Source organism: Gobius niger (genome assembly GCF_951799975.1).
Source record: "Gobius niger genome assembly, chromosome: 1".
NCBI lineage: Eukaryota > Metazoa > Chordata > Actinopteri > Gobiiformes > Gobiidae > Gobius > Gobius niger.
Window position 1 is genome coordinate 57,469,497 of NC_136852.1, and position 20,727 is coordinate 57,490,223.

Genomic DNA, 20,727 nt, shown 5'->3' on the forward strand with positions numbered 1-20,727 from the left:
GGGGCAATTTTAACTCTGAAATGTGCACTTCATCAGATGTGATGAGGAGACAGCGGTATATCAGTGAGATTAGCTTAACCAATAGGATTCTCAAGCTTAAAAATATGGGGGCAAAAGTAAGACGTGGGGAGGGGAAAACATATGGTCCCTAAAAGCCTCGGCCGATAACCTGAGCATGTTAATTGAGTTCAAATTAGGGCCTATTTGATCTAGCCCAGCCATTCCCAAAGTCCGGAACATCATGGCCTCCTTATCAATTTGAAAATCTCTCAAGGCCCTCTCTATTTAAAGGAATTGGTCATTATTTAATAAGAATCAGTATATATGTAAGCCAAAAACTGTCTTAAAGCTGTACGATTTAACAAATACATATAGCCTACATTTCCTTTCAAAATCCAATTTGATCAATATTCTTGCTTTATAGTAAAGCTTTGGGGGGGGGGACTTTGCAGTGCCTCTCAGGCCCCCTAGGGGGGCCCAGACCTCACTTTGGGAACCACTGATCTAGCCCATCCAAGAGGCTGACTTTACAGCAGAGTTTATTTTATGTTTATTAATAACACAAGCATCGGAGGCAGGAGCACGAAACATCAAATGTGCCCTGGTCTCCGGAGTGCGGAGTGACGTCACTGCGGAGGATGGTGCCGTGACGTCGCTAGTTCAATACCGACACCGGAGTGAAAGGAGGGGGCGCGTGCAACAGCCAGATGTGGAGCGGTCTGGGGGGCGGGGTGCAGTGGGGTTTGTGGATAGGTTGATCAATGCGCAACCAGCTCATAATAACTGGACCAATGTAAAGTGTTGCAGCGTAGCAAATGTTAGGCTATTTAAAAAGGGCTGGAAATCAGACGTGCTTGACAGAGATTTTGTCCGGAGGCGAGAGGAGTGGGGGTGTAGCCTCCGAGCCTATGGTAATAAGAGAGAGAGAGAGGCACCGCGCGAGTCTGGGTGAATAGTGTGATGCTGAGCTTTTCTGGCTAAACGAGGGTTGTCTTTTCCGGCTCAGAATATCCAGCAGCGTCTTCTCCACCCTTCATCCAAGGGTCTGATTTACACGTCGCTGCCGCCACCGGCCCCTGCGCCTCTGGTGACGCTCCATCACCAGCCTACGCGCTCAACGCTCGGAGACAGAGCCGCGTGAAAAAGAGCTGGTGTTCGGTCCGTGCCATGTGCGGAGCTACACGGATGTGTGAATTCATGCGGTGACAGCGGAGGGGAATGGAGCAGTTGTCATCAAATTCCTGCAGACGCACCGACTGTGACAGCGGAGAGACTGTCGTTTGAAGACAACATCAGTCAGCCGCCGACCCAACACAGTCGTTTTTATTACCGAGGGACAGGCTCAGTGGTCTGGTGTCACCTTCCATTTCAACCACAACGATGGGGTGAGTGTCATTATTAGCCCACCGCATGTTCTCTTACCGCTCTGTATTCACATCAGCTGCGATTGCCTCACCGGGATGAACTTCATGGGTTTGGAAAGCACATCAAGCATTACAGCAAAACCCCGATATGCGACAAATAGCCTATGACTAATAAAGGCAAGGTGAGGTTGAAGAGGCCCTCTAAATTGTTGTCTGAGCTGATGCTTTTACGCACAAAATCTAACCATAAAACGTTTGATACGAAAGAAAATCCCCGCAGGCCCTCTGTAATGCAGCAGGTTAAGTTTTTTTTAAATGTGAAACTTAAAGATCAGATTTGATCGAAATTGAAGATGTGTTGTACTTTACACAACCTTTAGATTGATTTCTTTTTAATGACTTAAGATCCTCACAGAAGCCGGACCTTGTTCTGCTGGTCCCCTCTGTTTACTCCCACCTACTCATATAGACAGTTATGTAATTCTGAATGATGGCATGTGCAGCAACTGCAGCCTTTTTACAGTTTAACAATGAGTCTGTGGCTCGGCTGCTGCAACGTGCACGCTGTTCTTGGTTTGGAGGATAAAATAACAGTGATTTGTCAATGCCTAACTGCTGTTAAGTGTAGGTTTGTATAATGTCAGCTCTTCCACCAAAGAAGGCGCCCATCATCAGAAGATGTGTGTTCCTTATCCCAGCTCAGAAGCCCCATTCCACCTGCCCCATGTGTTACTCCCTGTTCACTGTGATTAGCTGCACAGCTGGGAGTTAAGAAGGCATCACAGGCATGGAGTGTTTCTAGGGTTCAGCCAAAACTTGTGCATCAACTATTTCCCATTTCACAGTAAACTTCTTACTGTAGACGCCCACTCTGCCCTCCTACAACACAGGCATCGCTCACTCTCCCACTCAGCTCTCACTGATGTGCTTTGTTCGGGATTGGCAGAACGCTGACCAAATTACTATTACATAACTAACTCAATGTCTCAATTGATCTACAATAGAATTAAATTTAACCTGAAAAAATGCACAGATGTATTTAAGCATAGGAAGAGTTTGAATATGGGATAGCTTTCTGCAGATATGGGTCATGTTACACCACTCACAGCTCTAATAGCAGAGAACTGGAGATGCCTATCATCTCTCACTGGTGTGCGCACATTTCCTGGGGCAAATACAATTAATGTTCACTTGGTTTTGTCTCTGTCAGACTTTCACTTTGTTCTGTCTGTTGTTTCTCTCCCTCTCACGGTCAGGCTTACAGGGAAGGGGGAAATAAGGGGGCGCTGGGATGGTGTTCAGGAGGCTATCGTTCGCAAAATATTCAGAACAAGTACCACGTCATAAAATATTTGACCTTCCAAGTATCTCAAGGCCTAGATTAAGATCAAGTCAGGACTAATATGGGGTTAAAAGGGTCGTAAATAGACCAAACTGGGTTAGAGTTAGTCTAAACCGGAAAAACCCTCACAACTTAAATTCATCACTCAAGCATAAGTAAGATTATCTGCAGCTGAACCTGAAGGAGGTCAACTTCGGCTTCTATGGGTCATTTAAGGCAACCAGACTGGAGCTGAACTGGTCACACAACTTTTAAAGCAGTCTCGCACACAACGAGGCTCTTCTCATCAAATCGTACGAAGTGGTGACAGCATAGCAACAGATCAAGTCACACATCTCATACAAACACATACTAAGCATGGCACTTGTAGGCGTTTTTTCTTCATACGAAATCGTGGCTCAACGTTTTATGTTTTATTTAAAACCTAGAACTCCTGAAAGCTGGGGTGATGATAAAGCTTGTGCCTCAGTGGTAGGACTTTTGAACAACTCCTTGACATTGATCCCAAAGTTTCGGCTCCTAACGAAGACCCATAAATACTATCAATGTCGTTGTACTAATAATTCTGTGGTTATACAGTAGCATAATACAGCATTTTCTCATGTTAAAGGGCAGGTCATAGTGCCATTTACCATTTACCAAGAGAAATCTTCTCTGGCGATCGAAGTATGTCACTCACTTACATGTTTAGTCCAATAAATTAAACAAAACATTCCATAAAAGCTAATAATGTTAGTCTTTCTTAATCTTTCAGAGTAAAATACCTCGAGCATTCTTACATTGCTCTACACTTTTTGATTTATGACGTCACACACTGATGTCTGTCTACCTTCAAATGCCTTTATGTAACACGAGTGACCATTGTAACTTATTTAATTAACTAATCAATGTAGTTTTGAATGATAACCCTTCCTTCTAACCTGGCAAAAATCAGATTATTACTGCCCTGCAAATTTCCTTAGCACAGTAATCAAACTGGAAAGGCTTTGGTTTAAATCGCTGGAAGAGGATGGACTTTTGGAGGGATATTTGCTGCTGAGTGGATCAAGCGATCGTCATATTAGCCAATTACCTGCCACCTCACTTCTGTGATGAGATTGTCTTTCCGGTTTGTGAGGAAGCCAATGGAGAGTCTAGTATATCTCTAGCAAATAAATCGATCTTAGGGGACATTCCAAACTGTCTACAGGGCGTGAAAGTATTTTTTTTCTATGGCTGTTTTGTCTTCAAACCACAGACAAACAGGCTAGTGCGCATGCTCATACTGGTCAGCGCAAAGGGACAAAACCGTAAAGCAATTGAATTTTTTGTATTATTTTTTTTAAATGTATGACTTGCATTTGAATCCCTCGGTAATCACGTGTGTGTATGACCGATTTATTGTTCACCTTTCCTTTTTTGTTTAAAATGTGAAGAAGAAGAAAAAAAAAAAAAATCCAGCAATATCTGTCATCTGTAATGCTAACCAAACATGGGGAGTATAGATTATCTTTATAAGCTATCAGTCAAATGGAGACACATGAGTACTGAAGGTTGCCATTGCCATTGCGATTCCTATTCATAGAGTATCTAGAAAGGTGTCTCCAAGAACCTTGATCATAAACCTATAGCTCAATATCTGGAGAAATTATTGGATCAACACTGACGGATTTTGTACAAATACATAGATACAAAGTTTACAGATATGGTATCAGAGAAACAAACCAAACCAATGTGCTTGCCAAAACACATTTGCATTTTTAAGCTCCTTGTAATCCTATCATTACCCCGAACTGTCCTTTCACTGTTCACATGTAGGAGGAAATACACATTTAATTTCAGATCTATGGGCGTCATTTTGGACCTTGAACACAACTACATAATGTCAGAAATTAAAACATAGCAGTGAAAACTATCTGGTGGTAATTACTGTATTCAAGAAAGCGCACAAAAATCTGCCAAGGCACCATCAAATTATGTAATAAAAACGCTGCCACTTGCCAAGAGGCTATTACGCGGATCATACGGACAGTGCTGTGTTCAAGTGACTCACACTTTTGCCACTTATGCTTCGGTCCACTATCATGATCATTTCTACACAAACCGCTTCCCAGAAACATCTCAAATTCCCTCTCGGGCTGCCCCCCCCCCCATTTATTTCTACCCATTTGACCAAGTGCCTCTTTCTGTCTGACTTTGCCCTCGCTGTCTCCCTGTTCTTTCTTTCCTGGTTAATCACACACAGGAGGGTGCAGCTGCTGAATTTTAATATTAATTTATACAGCAGGCCTTTGATGTCCCCCATCACCCCCTCAGTGCAGTGTAAGCACTTCTCTATCTGCTCTGCCAGTGCTGCCATCCTAGAATATCTCCCAGTGTGCACCCTTGCGCTTTATAACTATGTCTGTGTATTGACTGTAGATATAGTACAATCATACTTTGGGAGCCCTGTCAGGACAAACTTGGGACCAGGGGAAAGGTAGGGTGTTGACTAGAAATGCAAAGAAAGTGAGAAAAAATAAATAATGAATAAATAAAAGGCCCTTTGGAGACAGATTACTCCGTGGAATACAGTAAATGGAGAAAATGCTAATCGAGCCAGAGATCAATAAGGAAGTCAAGGTCATGTATTATGCGCTTTTAGCTTAAATACTTCTGCTTCATAGTTCTTTCTCTCACGGTGTCATTGCTTAATGCTATTCATTTCACTCTGCTGTTAATGTTTTTGAACGAGCGTATATTGAAACCACCCCAGCTGTATTGCTATCAGTACAACTCGGTCAATCCATTTTTATTGATCACAAATGTAATCCATGGACACAGAGTTTCTGCCATGAAACATTTGAATTATTCTTCCAAATTTCTTTTTGTAACCGTTCTCCATTGTAGATTCAGTGGATGCAATGGTTGTTTATTAATCAGTGGATTCAGTTTTATTCTGTCCTCATTTATTTTTTTAAAGAATAGGTTTGTGGATCTGTGTCAATGAATCTGTGAAAGTCAAGTCCGTGCAGGTTGTCTGTGTTTGGTTGTAGACGGTGGCCTACTGTCTATAATTAGCCTTTAGCCCTCTCTGTTTCGCCAGTGCTCCCCTGTGTGACCCTCTCCCTTCGAGCTGCAGACATTCCCATATCCGAACAGGCAACGGCGACACTAACTTTGATAGAAATAGAAACTGAACCCAGGAACTCCATAACTGCAAGCGTGTTTGATTTGTTTTTTTTTTATGTAGCTTTTGCAGAAATTTGGATATTAACCATGAGCGTAAGAAAAGAGCTCCTGATCCGCTGACAGCGTCACTCCCTGGGGTGCAACTATGGAGAATGGGGAGCTTGTCATTCAGTTACCTGGGAAAGCAAACCCCCCCGCATCGGCCGGATTCGGCGAGACGCTGGTTTTGCGGCACAAAGAGGTTCACCATTTCTTTTTTGTACCCTTCAGGGAGCAGCCCATCTACAGCACCCGGGCCCACGTCTTCCAGATCGACCCGAACACTAAGAAGAACTGGCTGCCCACGAGCAAGCACGCAGTCACGGTCTCCTACTTCTACGACAGCACCCGAAATGTGTACCGCATCATCAGCCTCGACGGCACCAAGGTGAGGGCATCCAGATGTTTTAAACGGTTTTACTTTTAATGGCCGTATCATAATTAATGATGTTACCGAGGTCCAGGCTTTGGAAGTGCTCAGAGCAGCAGCCAAGACTGAGGGCTCATATTTCACTGTTTATGCGGCGAGCTAGTGTTCGTGTGTGTGCGCCTGACTGTCAGCACTTTAAAGCTTTGATTCTTGTGAGATTCTTGTTTATAGGAGCCATAAAAATAGGTAAAATGAGAAAATAATGATTCTGTCATAAATCTCTAGTTTTTAGTTTGATTTCAGATGCCCTTCCTGTCTCAAACCTGTCTATATATCATTGCGTATATCGATGCGAGCTCCAGACGAAACGGTGCACGTATTTATGACCCCCTAGAGCAGGATTTGGCGAGACCATCTGTGTTTTTGCAAATGCCTCGTCATGGAAGCGTTGTTTTAATAATACGCAGATGAGGTTTCCAAAACAATAAAATTCTGCTCACGTTAAAGTGCATAATATGCACTCATATTATGACACACTAGACACAATGTTTGCTAAAACATAGTTAACACGGTTATATTTAAGATTTTGGCCATTTTTGTGATGTTTATAAATTTACTTCCTTGTTGGACACCGACAGGAATTGACACTGAAGAAGGTAAACAATTTTAAACTGTTGCCGCGCCAACCATGTTAAGTCAATATGTTTGTTAAGTGGTGACGTCACAGCTCTACTACTGCGGTCGCAGATGTGCAAGACACTACAAAAAACTCTTAAATACCTCAATCAATATTTCTGAAACTCAACAGAGAGTTACTGAACATACTTATTTATCAGGCCCATTAGCCAAAAATGCTGAACCTACGGCTATAAAAGTAATATTTACCAAAATCGGTACTTCCGGGATAACGGAGAAACATGCTAACGGCGCAGCAGCTACGCTAACCCTGGAAGTACCGACTTGAGTAAATATTACTTTTTTAGCAGTAGGTGCGTCATTTTTGGCTAATGAGTCTGAGAAATAAGTAGGTTCAGTTACTCTCTGTTGAGTTTCACAAATATTGATGGTTGTTTATAAGATGTTTTTTTTCTTGCATATTTGCCGGGTCTGCCAGGACCCGGAAGCGGAAGTCGTGACATCACACTTAACAAACTTATGGGAAATGAAGGTGCGTTCCAGGCAACTGGTAACTGGTAGATTTCCCACCTCCCACTTGGAAAAATGCCTCTTAAACTGGTAAATACAACTTGTAAACTTGGAAACCACAAGACTACTACGAGTTCGTATATGAGATGAAGACAGTAATGGAGTTCCCCAGTGGAGCAGCGCAGCTAATGTTAAATCTGTAACTAAACCACTGCATGAGTGACGTGAACGTTCCTTTTGGTCACAGCTTTTAACATAAAGCTGTTATGTGGCATGTTTTTAATTATATCTGGTTTGGAGAAGCGTTCATATAACTTTAGCATCGTATGAGCTAACTGTTGTAGCATTAGCCGTTTTGTTTACATACGACTTCAATCACCTGGAACGCTCTGAGGTCGTAAGTCATCATTTTCTTCAAGTGGGAAAAATACCAGTTACCAGTTTCCTGGACAATGAGTCAAACTGCGATGGAACGTTACCTTTATCTATGTCACTTCCTGTCAGCAGCTTGAAAATTCAAATAAAAATTACTTTTCTGCCCAACGTTTATTCTTTAGTTTTGCCCCCTCTCTGAAATAAAAAGATAATTGCACCACTGAGGAACTGATGTCATCCATCTAGTTTAGTTTAGTTTTTTTTCATTTATTTGAACAGGGACAGTGTACAATATACATTAACCTCAAAAGGGAGAGATGCATTGTACCGGGTTGTAGCACTTGTGCTAATTTCCACCTGTCGTCCCTGGGCAGACTGATGTCAACAGACAAAGTCATAAAAATATTCAAAATTCTAAATAAGTCACATTTTCAAACGCATTAAAACCTGTCATTATGCACTTTAAGCGTTGGTCCTGTGCTGCTTCCATGGAGAAACCCAACCCTACAAAAGACACAGGGCCGAACACCACTCTGGAAAGTGCATTACAATTGAACCTTTTACTTTAAGACAAGAGAGCAAACCGCCTCCCTGTGTTGCCCCAATGTGGTCTTGCATAATGTTTGGCCTTGTACTGGATTTGCGCGATATGGCAATACTCTCCTACACGTCTGAATTTAAGAAGCTATATTAGAAGCGGCACTTATTAAACAGTTCATTTTTAAGAGCAGCACTAAATTGGATTTCATACAGTTACCCGTCACATCACTATCTATTGAGTGCTTTTAGAGTGGCAGCCATTACACAACAGCTAATTGATTGTCCATTACTTTGTTCCTCATTAGTGTTATTTAACAAATCAAGATGCATTATGCAACAATTAGATTGCCTCTTTAAATAACTTGTAAAGCCACTGCGTGCGGCTGTGTTAGTGCGGTATTTCTATGTGAAAATGACATTAAACCCAAAACATTAACATGACAAGCATTTTAGTCTTTCATTGGCTGTTGATGAGTAAGGATTGGAATAAAGCAACATTATTCAGTAGTGATTTTATAATATATACATCCAAGGTATCTGGTTTCATTTGAATATATATTATTACTTCAAATTACTTCTGTTTTTTCATTGTTGCTATATTTGTCCAGTATTCTTTATATATCTATGTATCTATGTATATCATTTCTACACCATAACTAGAAGTGGGCGATTATACATAGAATCAACATCACGATTTTCTGTCTATTACGATCCATGTGCACTTTGTATCCGTAGCAACATGTTTCGCCTCGCTTATACTCGAAAGTAGTATTTTTCTCTCACACATACGATGCAGGCCCCCGGGCAAATATGTTTTTTAATAAAGCGTCGTCTCTTTCCACCAGGCAATAATCAACAGCACGATCAGCCCCAACATGACGTTCACAAAGACCTCGCAGAAGTTTGGCCAGTGGGCGGACAGTCGAGCGAACACGGTCTACGGCCTGGGATTCTCCACCGAACATCATCTATCCAAGGTACCGCCCACTTCCTGCCTCCCATCCGCCCACAACCAGCGAAATGCCAGCACAACGCAGCGCAATACAAACGCACACGTACGCGCACACAACGAGACTTCTCATCTGCATCTTATAAAGCGATGATCTATCTGTGTGTTCAGGGAGTGGGAGGCTGTTTCTCTCCTCTGCAGTGTGATTAAGCCTCACTGTTGAACTGGGGAGGAGAACAATATGAAACCACAACCGTATCAAAAAGGAATGTACAATAAGGATCAATGTTCAGTACTGACCAATCAACTAGATTACAAGTAAAAGTAGTCCAGACTCTGTTTTGCCAGATTGGGTGATTTTCCACCTAATTGGACTATACTTTTGTCAAATTAACACATTTAGCTGCTTTACGCTATATCATGATGCATGATTTTGATATTAGCATGCTGTAGAGGTATTGACAATAGCAGTATTCTCCATGTTTGTCATGTGTTTTGATTATATTGAGCTAAATAACCATGATTAGGTGCGTCCAAGTACAGTGAGCAGCAGCGCCTCTCACTTTCTTCCTCCACGCTTGCCACAGAGTGACAGCTTATTAAAAATATGTAATTTTGGAGCAGGTTTTAAGTGGCCATTGGGCTGGAAACAGTGAGTTTTATCTGACAACGCTGTCCAGACTGGGCTGTTTCGAACTGACTAGGTTTGGAAAACTCCTGAACAACTGAGAGCCTCAACAAACCAGACCAGTGTAGATAATATCTGTAATGAACAGACAAAAGATATTTGTAAATCTGGGACAAGATTTGGATCCAGGGTTTTTACATAGTTTTATGATCATTAACTTTTTAAAAAAAATTGTTTTCTCATTTAGCTACAAATCTCCTGGTTTAAAGCCAGACGTGGATTCAAAACCACTACATTCGGTTTGATTGTATCACAGTTGTCGGTAGTTTTGTTCGAAGGCATTTGCTTGTGGTCATTTAGTTTAATTTTAATTGTTTAGTTTCATTGTAATTGTTAATAGTTCATTCCATGCTCCTATCCGAAAAATTCTCATGCCATTATATTTATGATTTCCTGTTGTAGAGTCGACTCTATGGCCAAGGTATGATGCAATTAGATTTACTGCAATAACTGCAGTGGAAGTGCTGAAGAACTGTATCTTCTGTATCAGCGGGACAATAAGACTCGCTCTGAAGTGAAATTATATTGAGTTAGTTATTGTTGGTCTAATGCTGGACATAGTGGCTCCAGTCCAGATCTTCTTGCTTTAGTTTTTCCATTAGTCAAACTTGTGTATGACGTCCTATTGTGAGCTAACTGCAGTGAGAGACGGAGCACACCCAAAAGAGACACCCGGTTTATATTTACTCAAGCTGTGTCTCACCTTACACCAAGGAGCGAATGTATCCCAGACTAAAATAACTATGCTTTAGCCCCTTACTGCTTATAATTGGAGAAACATGTGATAAGGCCTAATGACCATGATACACACACAATGAGGAAAAAATACAAATATTCCATAAATGTATTGAATAATGTGAATCTGTGATAATGTGACAGTGATTCTAACAAACCATTTTCTCCATGTAAACAAAAGAACAAGACTTAAAACAATATGGAAACAGGACCAAAACAAGACTAAAATCATCACTTCTGCTCATTTAAAAAAAAAAAAAATTAGGCTGTGTTCGCTAAAAATGTGTAAATGTCTAAATCAGATAGAAGAGTGACACTGGGATATATTGCGGCTTCTTGTGATATTACGTCAGCTGATGTTGTGGTAACAATAACGTGTCGATATTATCTGCTGCCTACATTGTACATAAAACTCTAACATTAGGTGTATAATAAATGTCTCTGTTTGTCCAGTTTGCAGAAAAGTTTGCAGAGTATAAAGAGGCAGCGCGGCTTGCAAAGGAGAAGAGTCAAGAAAAGATGGATATGGCGACATCTCCATCACAGGTTAATTTTGTTTATTTATTTGGTTGGGGCAATGCATGTTAATGAACACATATGGGACTCAGGGATTGTAGCTTTGGGATAATTTGCATACGTTGGCCCACATTCACACTCTCAAACACACTCATCCTGGCCTATTGTACATATTTTTAGTGGTAGGAGAAACCGGAGTACCCGGAGGAAACCTACACAGACACAAGGGAGAACATGCAAACTCCACACGTCCAGATGGGAGTTGAACACAGGACCTTCTAGCTGTGTCGCCCTCTGCATAGATGGTTGACCGGCCAGTGCTCTTTTTTTTAACTGTATTAAAAGAAGAAATGACTAGCTCTCAGGGTAAAGCGTTTACCTAATTAAAGCAAATACTGTCTTTTTGCCTGAGGGCAAGACACACACGCACAGATTTGTCTTGCTGTGACAAACATTTTTCTGCGGCACAAGGAAGTGCTTCTCAAATACAAACCTGCCAAGCAACTGCATGCGCTGATTAGGAAAGTAGTCAGTCAAGCATTAAAATGCTCATTGTAACATGTCAACTTGCATGCGATCTGTATCACCAACTTGACTGGATCTTATCTGTGTCATTGGTTTGCTCATGTTTTTGCTATTGCCTCTCCCATCTTAAAAAGTCAGCTACCAGCTAACACAAAAGACAATTTCTCTTTCATAATGTTCAGGAAATGTATTGCAGTTTACAAGGATTCTTAAAGCCTGTCACAATCCCAACATGTGTAAACCCCATAGGAGACAGATTAAAAACGACTAATGCATGTGAGAGTAGAATTACTTCTATGTTTTGGGCCTTATCTGAGTTGTCCTTTTGTCCTCTGGCATCGAGCAGACACAGTCATTGTGCTCTGTCTTATTCCTAAGCCCTAAGTCCTAATGGACTGGTTTTATGTTGGGACACAACTAAATAATTTGTCTCTCGTATAACTGTGCTTGTATGGGACATAAAGATAAGCATTCTGCAATCCCCTCATCCTTTAACAAGCTGCTGCTTAATCACTATAAAAATGTAGTCAGCATGTTATTATACAGAAAAATTAACATAACAATCCCCTCTGGCTGATAATGTAGAATGAACAAAATGTGTGATGGTGATTTATGTTCAGGTCAATTAAGGATGCAGTAGTGTAACCGGAGAGACAATCCTGTACTTCAGCATAGCCACTGCTGTCTGTGAGTATTGTAATGTATTTAATTATAATCTTTGTGTTTAGGAGTCTCCAGCCGGTGAGCTCACTTCACCGCTTACCCCCGTGACCCCGCCGATGGAAAGCATCAACGGGACAGACGACATCTGTGACACCACTCCAAACTCCGACAGCCGTCCTGAGCCAGCGCAGAACGCTCTGGCCTTTGCACACAGGTAACATCCCCCGCCACCTAAAGCCCCGTGACTGTCACTGCAGTGTAGCCCAACAAATACCTGTGCTTATTATTGATGTTCTTTATTTGTTATTTTGTTTATCAAATCAACATCACATCCACAAAAGGTGCTCTTCAGCTGTTTTCCCGAGTCTGTGTCTGTAGATGTTGTCTCGGTTCACATAGCCCTTAACTGCCTCTATTCACGGCTGCTCTCTCATCTTTTTTCTCCCTAGGAGGCAGTTTAAGACCTGTCGGGTCTGCTCCTACTGATAGGGACATTGTAAGACTTTATTACTGCTTCAAATTCATAGTTTTGCAACAACTCAATGCAAACTTACAGTCTGAGGTCAGTCTCAGAAAGTATGGTGTTAAAAGGTCACTGTGCTTCAGTGACTGAGCAATGATGAGAGTAAAGCTGTGGAGTGAATCCTCTACAGGAGGCACCTCCAGCACTGACTGACTGAGCGGTTTTAGAAAAAGAAAGTAAATTCTATGGATATGCAATTGCTTACTGTATTAAAAAAAAAGTATTCTAGTAGTTTACCTATGCTCTGCCTGTTTAACATGCCACGACTAGTGCAGTGTGTGAAAGCATGCGCTGCATGCACTTTCCTATAAACAGTCTGAATGTTTGTGTCCAGTGAATATATTTTTTTTAAATCAAGATGTCATTTTCTGTTTCTGTAAAACAGCAGAGTTACGTAATGACCAAATTAACATTTTTATTATATAATGGACAAGTAGACAAGGTTCAACATCAAAATGTGTCTATGAAGCATTTTATATAAGGCGTTTATGTAAAGCTGGGGAGTGGGCGGCACAGATACAGACTCACAGCATGTGTCACAAAGTAGGCAGCGGGAACACAGAGGAGAGAGACGCTGTCTGAACAACTCACACCTAAACAGGGTTCAAACTTACTCTGCAATAATCAAACTGCACTGAATATAGCCATTTCCTTCAGAATATATTTTATTATGAAAAACCATGTTGGGCAAAGCTTTTTATTTTTGTTTTACAAATCCTCTGGCAGTATCAAAAACTGTATCTACATTTTCAATGCTCATATTTTTGGTTTAAATCCGGAGAAGCCGAGACACACTGTGTACTGGCATTTTTATATTTGCATATCATTTAGCAGATCTTAATAGTGCTTGTCTAAATATCATCGCTGCCTGTGCTGTGTACACAGATGAGTGAGAGAGGGATGTGCAGAGGACACCCACTGCTCGCTGCAGCTTGTTGCTGATGTGTCTATTAATGCTGCATGCGTGGGAGACAGGGTTGACTCGCCATTTGAGAGAAGCATGTAATAAGCAAAACCTGCTCTCCCTGGCAAAAGAAGCTGCATGTAGAACAGTACAGCAATACTCTATCATTATCGAAGTCTTCTTACATTATTAACATGTTTTACTAATGCTTGGCCTGTGTCAGAAATGTGCATACTTTAATTATATACTCTGAGATGTTGTTCTGTGAGATCTTAGCCTGAAATAAAACAGTTGTATATACTTTTGCATTTGTGTTCATTATTTGGTGTTGAGAGGGCTACACCTGTGCCCACAGGTGAGTGAATTTATGTGAAGTGCCTCAATGGTAGAAACTGATTACATATTCATACACATGGCTGTGTGGGCAGGTGTGCGTGGGACCGAACAGACCTCAGCGTGCTGCGAGGCTTTTATAACAGTGTGGAGGCGAGTTTGGCAGCTCCTCAGTGGACGGTCCAAAGGGTCTGAATGTCAGAAAACTGGTGATCTCGGGTTAGCGTGAATGGTGTAGTAGGAGGAGGAGGTGTTTTTGGTCTTGAGAAATTGTAGATGAGCAGATTGAGAGCCACCTTCTCGTAGTGCTGCCATGGCAACCACACCGGCTGCACTTTCTTAAAGGAACGGGACACCTACCTGATTGGACAGTGGTCAGGAGTCCTGATCAGCTCAGAGCTTATGGGAAATAAGTGCTTCTGTCATGTAAATGTTGTGAAAGTCGAGTAGAGATAGACACCATTGACTGCTGGATATGTGGGTCTTTATTTATGATGAAAACACATTTTTACAGTTTATCATAAAATAAAAACATAAACATTATTCAAATATACATGTCTATATTGAAACTTAAACTATAACAAAACACAATAAAACAATGGAGCAAACATTAAAGGAGCACAATGAAAACATACAAAATCAAAAATGTTCACCTATTACATTTTTTTCTATTACAATATACAGTATTCCAAAACAGCAAAAAAAAAACAAACAGCTCTTTCTTAAAACAATAAACATCCATTGAAATTTGAAACCATTACTTAACTTAAATTTGAATAAGGGAAAACACAAAAACTTACTTTTGTCTCTCTCCATTCACTTCTGTGCTTGCCTCTTTGTGCTGCCATGTGATGTGTTGAATTGAGTCGATCGAATGTCCTTGTTACTCTTGCGGTTTCTCTCGTAAAGTCTTGGTCCGTGGCTCTCGTGCGCCTGCTTCTGTCTCCTCGTCTTGGCGTCTCTGCTGCTCTCCGCTCCTCCCGCTGCTCTGTGGGGTTTAAATGCTGGCAGAGGCGAGCGGTGCATCGGTGACAGCAGCAGTAGCAGCCAGCGCGTGTGACTGTGAGAAAGCTTGTATACGTGCATGTGTAGGATAGTGTGGTCTCCCTTGTACGCGTCACACATGAAGACACACTTGCGCTCAACAAGAGGGGGCGGCGGTTGTGTAAGAAGCGCACTGTGGGAGTCTGGAGTGAAATGGATCCTCCGGCTGAGTGGGTGTCATTGCACTGTATGCGGCATCGTGCTATAGTGTGAGAGGAATAAAACATCATTGTGTGAGGGCAGAGTGAGCCGAGCCGTTTGCTAAACTCTTTGTGCGGCAGCTGGGAGGAATGCGTTTAGTGTGTGGGAGTGGGCCTCTTCTTTTGCAAAATGGTCTTGACTTGATGTCAGCTCTCAGCAATGTTTTAGGCCCTGTCCAGCTGAGACACAGGGCGGGAGCTGCGCTTTGAGGAAAAAAACAAAAACAAAACAGAAATCCTAAAACATCAGTGTGAATAGACAATTATAAAATCCGATCCAAATGACAGCGGAATCTCCCTGACTCAAAAAAGAAAAAAAAAACATTTTTGTGATTAAGCAAGTGTCTTCCTCAGGGCTGTGTTTGTGACCGTGGCTTCACTAGATGTCTGTGTGTGGTGACGCATGATGGTGCACAGATGTTTAAAATCAATGGGAGAATCGTCTGATGACTATTACGCACTGTCACTGCCTCTGTTTTACATCTCGTGCAGCTTCAGTCACAAACAGAGCTCCGAGGAAGTGATTGGCCAGTCACAAAACAGGGGCTTCTTTGAGTATGGAAGATCCAGCTGTTTTGATCAGACTTTATAATCTGTGAAGGGGTTTGCACTTCACAGCTTCTGGTTGATGCCCTGTTATATACTGTACAGTTGTGCTCAAAAGTTTACGTTCCCTGGCAGATTTTTCGATTTTTATTTTTCAAAGAACATTAAAGATAACACAACACGTTGTTTTTGGTTGTTTTTTTGTTTTGTTTTTTGGTTGTGTGAAGCCATTTATGTTGAAACAACTGAGTTTGCTATTTTTAAATCATAATGAAAAAAGATGACCCTGATCATACCCCTGTTTTTAATACCGTGTATTTCCCCCATTAACATCAATGACAGCTTGAAGTCTTTTGTTGTAGTTGTAGAGAAGGTTCTGTATATCTCTTATCACTTTACCCATAAAATCTATTGGTAAAGTGGCCCATTCATCTTGGCAAAAAGCCTCCAGTTCCTGTAAACTCCTGGACTGTCTTGCATGGTGCACTTTTTTGTTGTCAACAAGGCCAGTGATGAAAAGCCTATGATGAAAAGTGCACCATACCAACTGTGAAATAAGGTGGTGGTTTGCTGATGCCACTGGCTCCAGCAGAATAAAGTGAAAGTCCCGCTAGTGGCCATCACAGGTTCATGACCTCAATATCATTGAACCACTGTGGGGAGAGCTCAAACGTGCAGTTCCTGCAAGGCAGCCCAGGAACTGGAGGCTTTTTGCCAAGAAGAATGGGCCTCTTTACCCTCAGAAAAATATAGAACCTCATTCACATCTACCTCAAAAGACTCCAAGCTGTCATTGATGCTAAAGGGAGCAATACACAGTATTAAAAACTGGGGTATGTAAACTTTTGAGCAGGGTAATTTTGGTACCTTCTTTTTCATTATGATTTAAAAATAGCAAACTCAGTTGTTTCACCATAAATGGCTTCACACAACCACTAAATTTTTGTGTTATATTTCATATTCTTTGAAAAATAGTCAAAAAATCAAAAATTCTGCCTAGAGTATGTAAACCTTTGAGCACAGCTGTATAAACTCAAGCTAAACAATGATTAAAGTGATGATTGACAAGGTTGCAGAGATGTTTTAACAAGAGTATCAAATGTAAAAGTGACAAGATCTTTATAAAATGTCAAAGTGTCTTTATAGTATATTAGCCGCCCCAATGCTTGACAGACGTAAACAGGATTTCTTGTACATTCCTTTTTTTTTCTACCAGAGGCATATCTCAAAAACTCCTTCAGTCAATTGCTTGCCTTTATCTTCTCTTTCATCTTCACTTGAGAGTGGCTCGAGATTAGACTCCAGACTGTCTGAGGATATAATCTCAGATTACAACCTCTGTGGAAAGAAACTGCTTTGACTTCTCCAGACAGTAGTGGTGACCTCCTCCAGTGTGAGTGTCCACTGCAGTCCTGTCATCTGGACTTCACTTGTATTTAGAAATATGTATGAAAAATGGGAATCTAATTGAATCTAAATGATGAAAGTGACACTGTGGCCAAAATGAGTCAAATAAAGCCACAAATTATCTATTGTCACTCATTACTGTGTTGAGAAATGAAACAAATTGGGTTAGGAATTGCGGTACGTTAAATGGAAAATGGAAGCATTTACAGTATGTGACACTTTTGTACTTGTGCAAATTCAACAGTGTTGAAGTCTGAAGACTAGGATCAAACAGACTTTTGGTTCAGTTTGTGAATGCTCTACTTATTATACTGATTTTTTCATTTCAAACAATGAAAGAGGAAGCCACTAAGTTGAAATGTTGGTGGGGGTACAAACTCATCCCTAACCTTATTTGTAGTACCCCAATTCTTAACAGGGACATGTTTATAGGCACATTTCACTACTTGCACTGTCACTTTTCAGGGTCACTTTCACATGAATGGTAGAAAACTAGCCTCCAAGTTCATGAAATTGCTACAAATGCTTTATAATTAGATCTACAGTGTTTTTCCCACAAATGTCTGAGTTTACAATATACTTAAGGAAGACAAAACAAATTTCATTCCATAACTAGAAAAGAAATTAGCTCCTTTAATGTCAAACTGTATGGCCAAGTTTTTATAGTCCCCCCCCCCCCCCTTTTTTTTTTACACATTCAGTTCAGAATTCACATTATTGTAACATTTCCTCAAAAGCCCTTCTGTTGAGTTGAATGATTAAGGGCTGCTAAATTGTACCTGTCCTCTGCCCCACAGTCCTGCCATGACGAAGCACTGGGAGGCTGAGCTGGAGGCGCTGAAGGGGAACAATGCTAAGCTCACGGCAGCTCTGCTGGAGTCCACGGCCAACGTCAAACAGTGGAAACAGCAACTGGCCGCCTACCAGGAGGAGGCCGAGAGACTACACAAACGGGTGAGGCACTGTGGCTTTGAAGATCAGACCAAAAAAATGGTCTTTGAGTGAGAATAAAACGAACTGAAAGTGGTTTGGAGAAGTAAATGGTAAATTAAAGTCATATTTGGACACATTTATATTGAAGACTTGGTTTTACATCAAAGAACCTTTCATTTCTGACTTACATGCACTCACATTGTTAAATAATAAGGGCAAGAATTCTGAAATGTCTTATTCAAGGACACAGTAGCAGTAGTTGTTGGAATTGAACTGCTAATCTCGCTTGTAAGTAAATATTATGACTGAGCGGCATTGACATAAGCCTAATTTGAAAAAACATCTTGCAATTTTATGTCTTTGCTACGGTTTGGATTCATAACATTTTATTGTCTGCCTTTCCTGACAGGTAACAGAGCTTGAATGTCAAAGCAGCCAAACACCTGTGATCAAATCCCAGAAGACTGAACTGAACCAAACCATAGAAGAACTCGAGGCTACTCTACGGGACAGAGAAGAGGTGCGCCGTATCGACACACATGGAACAAATCTTTTATAGGACTTGTTTTACATTTAAGTTCTGCTTTTTATTCTCTCAGGAAATGGAAAAATTAAAGGAGGAGCTTGAAAACATGAATGATCTTATGGAGCAGAAAGACACACTCACGCAGAAACTCGAGGTGATTTTTACAATAACTTTGATAGTGCTGAATGGAAATCGATTTTACAGTTTTATATTACATTGAATATAACGAAAGGCGGTGAATATATTTGTTGGAAAAACTAGGAAGTAATTATGAAGAGAATTGATTTTACTTGACCAAGGGAACAAAGTCTACAAGTCATTATGCAGATACAATTGTGACCTGCACTTTAATAATAAACAGTAATGGGAGGTGGGGCAGAATTGATATGTTGGATCTGTGTTGGACATAGATTGTTGTGTCCGTGGTGAGAGATAGAGCAGGTCACGGCACCCAATTATCAGTTTTAGCTGTGGAGCGAAGTCATGTTCAGGTAGTACACACTATAATATGACAGAGACACTTTTAACGATAAATAATCCCTTGTACCAATATTCAGGGATGCATCACAGGAGTCAGTTTGAATCAATGGTCCATAAATGTGTTTAGGTTTTGGCCCTAGAGAAGACATACAGTGGCTTAAGGAAATATTCTTACAAGTAAAATAGGGCAATGAGTATAATTTCCCACTGAGTCTCAATACTAACGGTAATCAAAATTTGACCAATACAAAATGATTGCTTTGTGTGTGATTTTGATATCGGTTCCCTACACAATCTGAAATCTTTCCATTTCTGCATTTCAGGAAACAGAGCTGCGCGGTCGAGTGCTGGAGGAGCAGCTGGCCGGAGCCGAGCAGCGATTGGAGGAGAACCAGGAAGAGCAGGAGAACTTCAGGAAGAGTCTGCGGACACTGCTGGAGCTCCTGGATGGGAAGATCTTTGAGCTGACGGAGCTGAGGGACACTCTGGCGCGGCTCATAGAGGAGGCCAGCTAGAGACCTGCTGCCTGACATTAAACAGACAGTAACAGCCATATGATATACATGCCCACACAGACCCGAATAAATACCCCAAACTTCTTACTACACTGCCCTTACTCATATACAGCGGGTTCTTCTTTTAATTATTACTATTTTATTATGTTCCTCTCTGATACTGAAATTGATCATTTCTTCTAGACTAATTTGCCTGTATTAATACACTACAATAGAACCATAAACACACTGAGTTTTCAGACCCTATCTAACAACTGCAGCAATTACAGTTGTGCTAATAAAGAAAACAGTTTTCAGTATCACAGTGTGGCATAATAACATAGGAATAGGTATTTCCCGAACCCACTGTTGCGATATAGGTAATCCCTTGTTTTTAAATTAACACAGGTAGCTTTAGACATAACCTCATTATTGCCTTCTCATTGGCTTGGGCGGGTGTAACCTGGATTTGAAATGATCTTGAATGTCACACATGGCTGGCTGAGTCTTCACACACATCATTCAGACACACATTTGGTTTGAGAACCGTGCCTATGTGCCATCTGCTGTCTGACGGGGGAGAGCAGTGCCACGGCTTACCCCGGTCTTCTGCCGCAACGAGGGGCTTGTCGTCGGGAGTGGAAATGGAAATAATTGCAGTTTAGACTCCACGAACTGTGCCAAAGCTGACAAATCCTCCCAAATATTGTCGCCTTGCAAGCAGATTTTTTTCCGATCCAAAGTGACTTAACCGGACATCGCGCGTAAGATGAAGTCGGTCCACGGGACTCACAACGGAAGGCTGATGGGAAATTGTTTTTTTTTTTTTCTTCCTTTTAGACAATAGGCAGGATCATCACCGCTGTAATGTACATCTTCGGTAAAGTTTTGTCTGAGGCACTGATCACATCGCGCATACATTTTCAAGTGGCATG

At 41.2% G+C, this 20,727-nt stretch overlaps 1 protein-coding gene across 3 annotated transcripts; it reads left to right on the forward strand.

Annotated features, from left to right (window-relative positions):
* The first annotated feature begins 711 nt into the window (after window positions 1-711).
* On the forward strand, window positions 712-20,038 carry homer1b (homer scaffold protein 1b). 3 transcript variants are annotated; one of them, XM_079555290.1, is made up of 9 exons: window positions 712-1,385; window positions 6,127-6,283; window positions 9,172-9,303; window positions 11,152-11,244; window positions 12,468-12,615; window positions 18,141-18,313; window positions 18,702-18,812; window positions 18,892-18,972; window positions 19,622-20,038. In XM_079555290.1, exons 1-9 carry the CDS (start codon window positions 1,381-1,383, stop codon window positions 19,811-19,813), a joined length of 1,092 nt encoding a protein of 363 aa, XP_079411416.1. In that variant the 5' UTR covers window positions 712-1,380; the 3' UTR covers window positions 19,814-20,038. The 3 variants fall into 3 exon arrangements, with proteins under 3 accessions (XP_079411416.1, XP_079411415.1, XP_079411414.1); XM_079555289.1 differs by lacking the exon at window positions 712-1,385 and having other exon boundaries at window positions 5,987-6,283; window positions 12,468-12,616; window positions 18,157-18,313; XM_079555288.1 differs by lacking the exon at window positions 712-1,385 and having other exon boundaries at window positions 5,987-6,283.
* The last annotated feature ends 689 nt before the right edge of the window (window positions 20,039-20,727 follow it).

What these genes read in the sequence shown, in the direction of transcription:
- homer1b (XM_079555288.1), top strand. Translation starts at nt 6,002, where the DNA reads ATGGAGAATGGGGAGCTTGTCATTCAGTTACCTGGGAAAGCAAACCCC. An exon ending in TGGCGACATCTCCATCACAG is followed by an intron (nt 11,245 to 12,467) that starts GTTAATTTTGTT and finishes CTTTGTGTTTAG; the next exon opens with GAGTCTCCAGCCGGTGAGCT. An exon ending in CACTCACGCAGAAACTCGAG is followed by an intron (nt 18,973 to 19,621) that starts GTGATTTTTACA and finishes TCTGCATTTCAG; the next exon opens with GAAACAGAGCTGCGCGGTCG.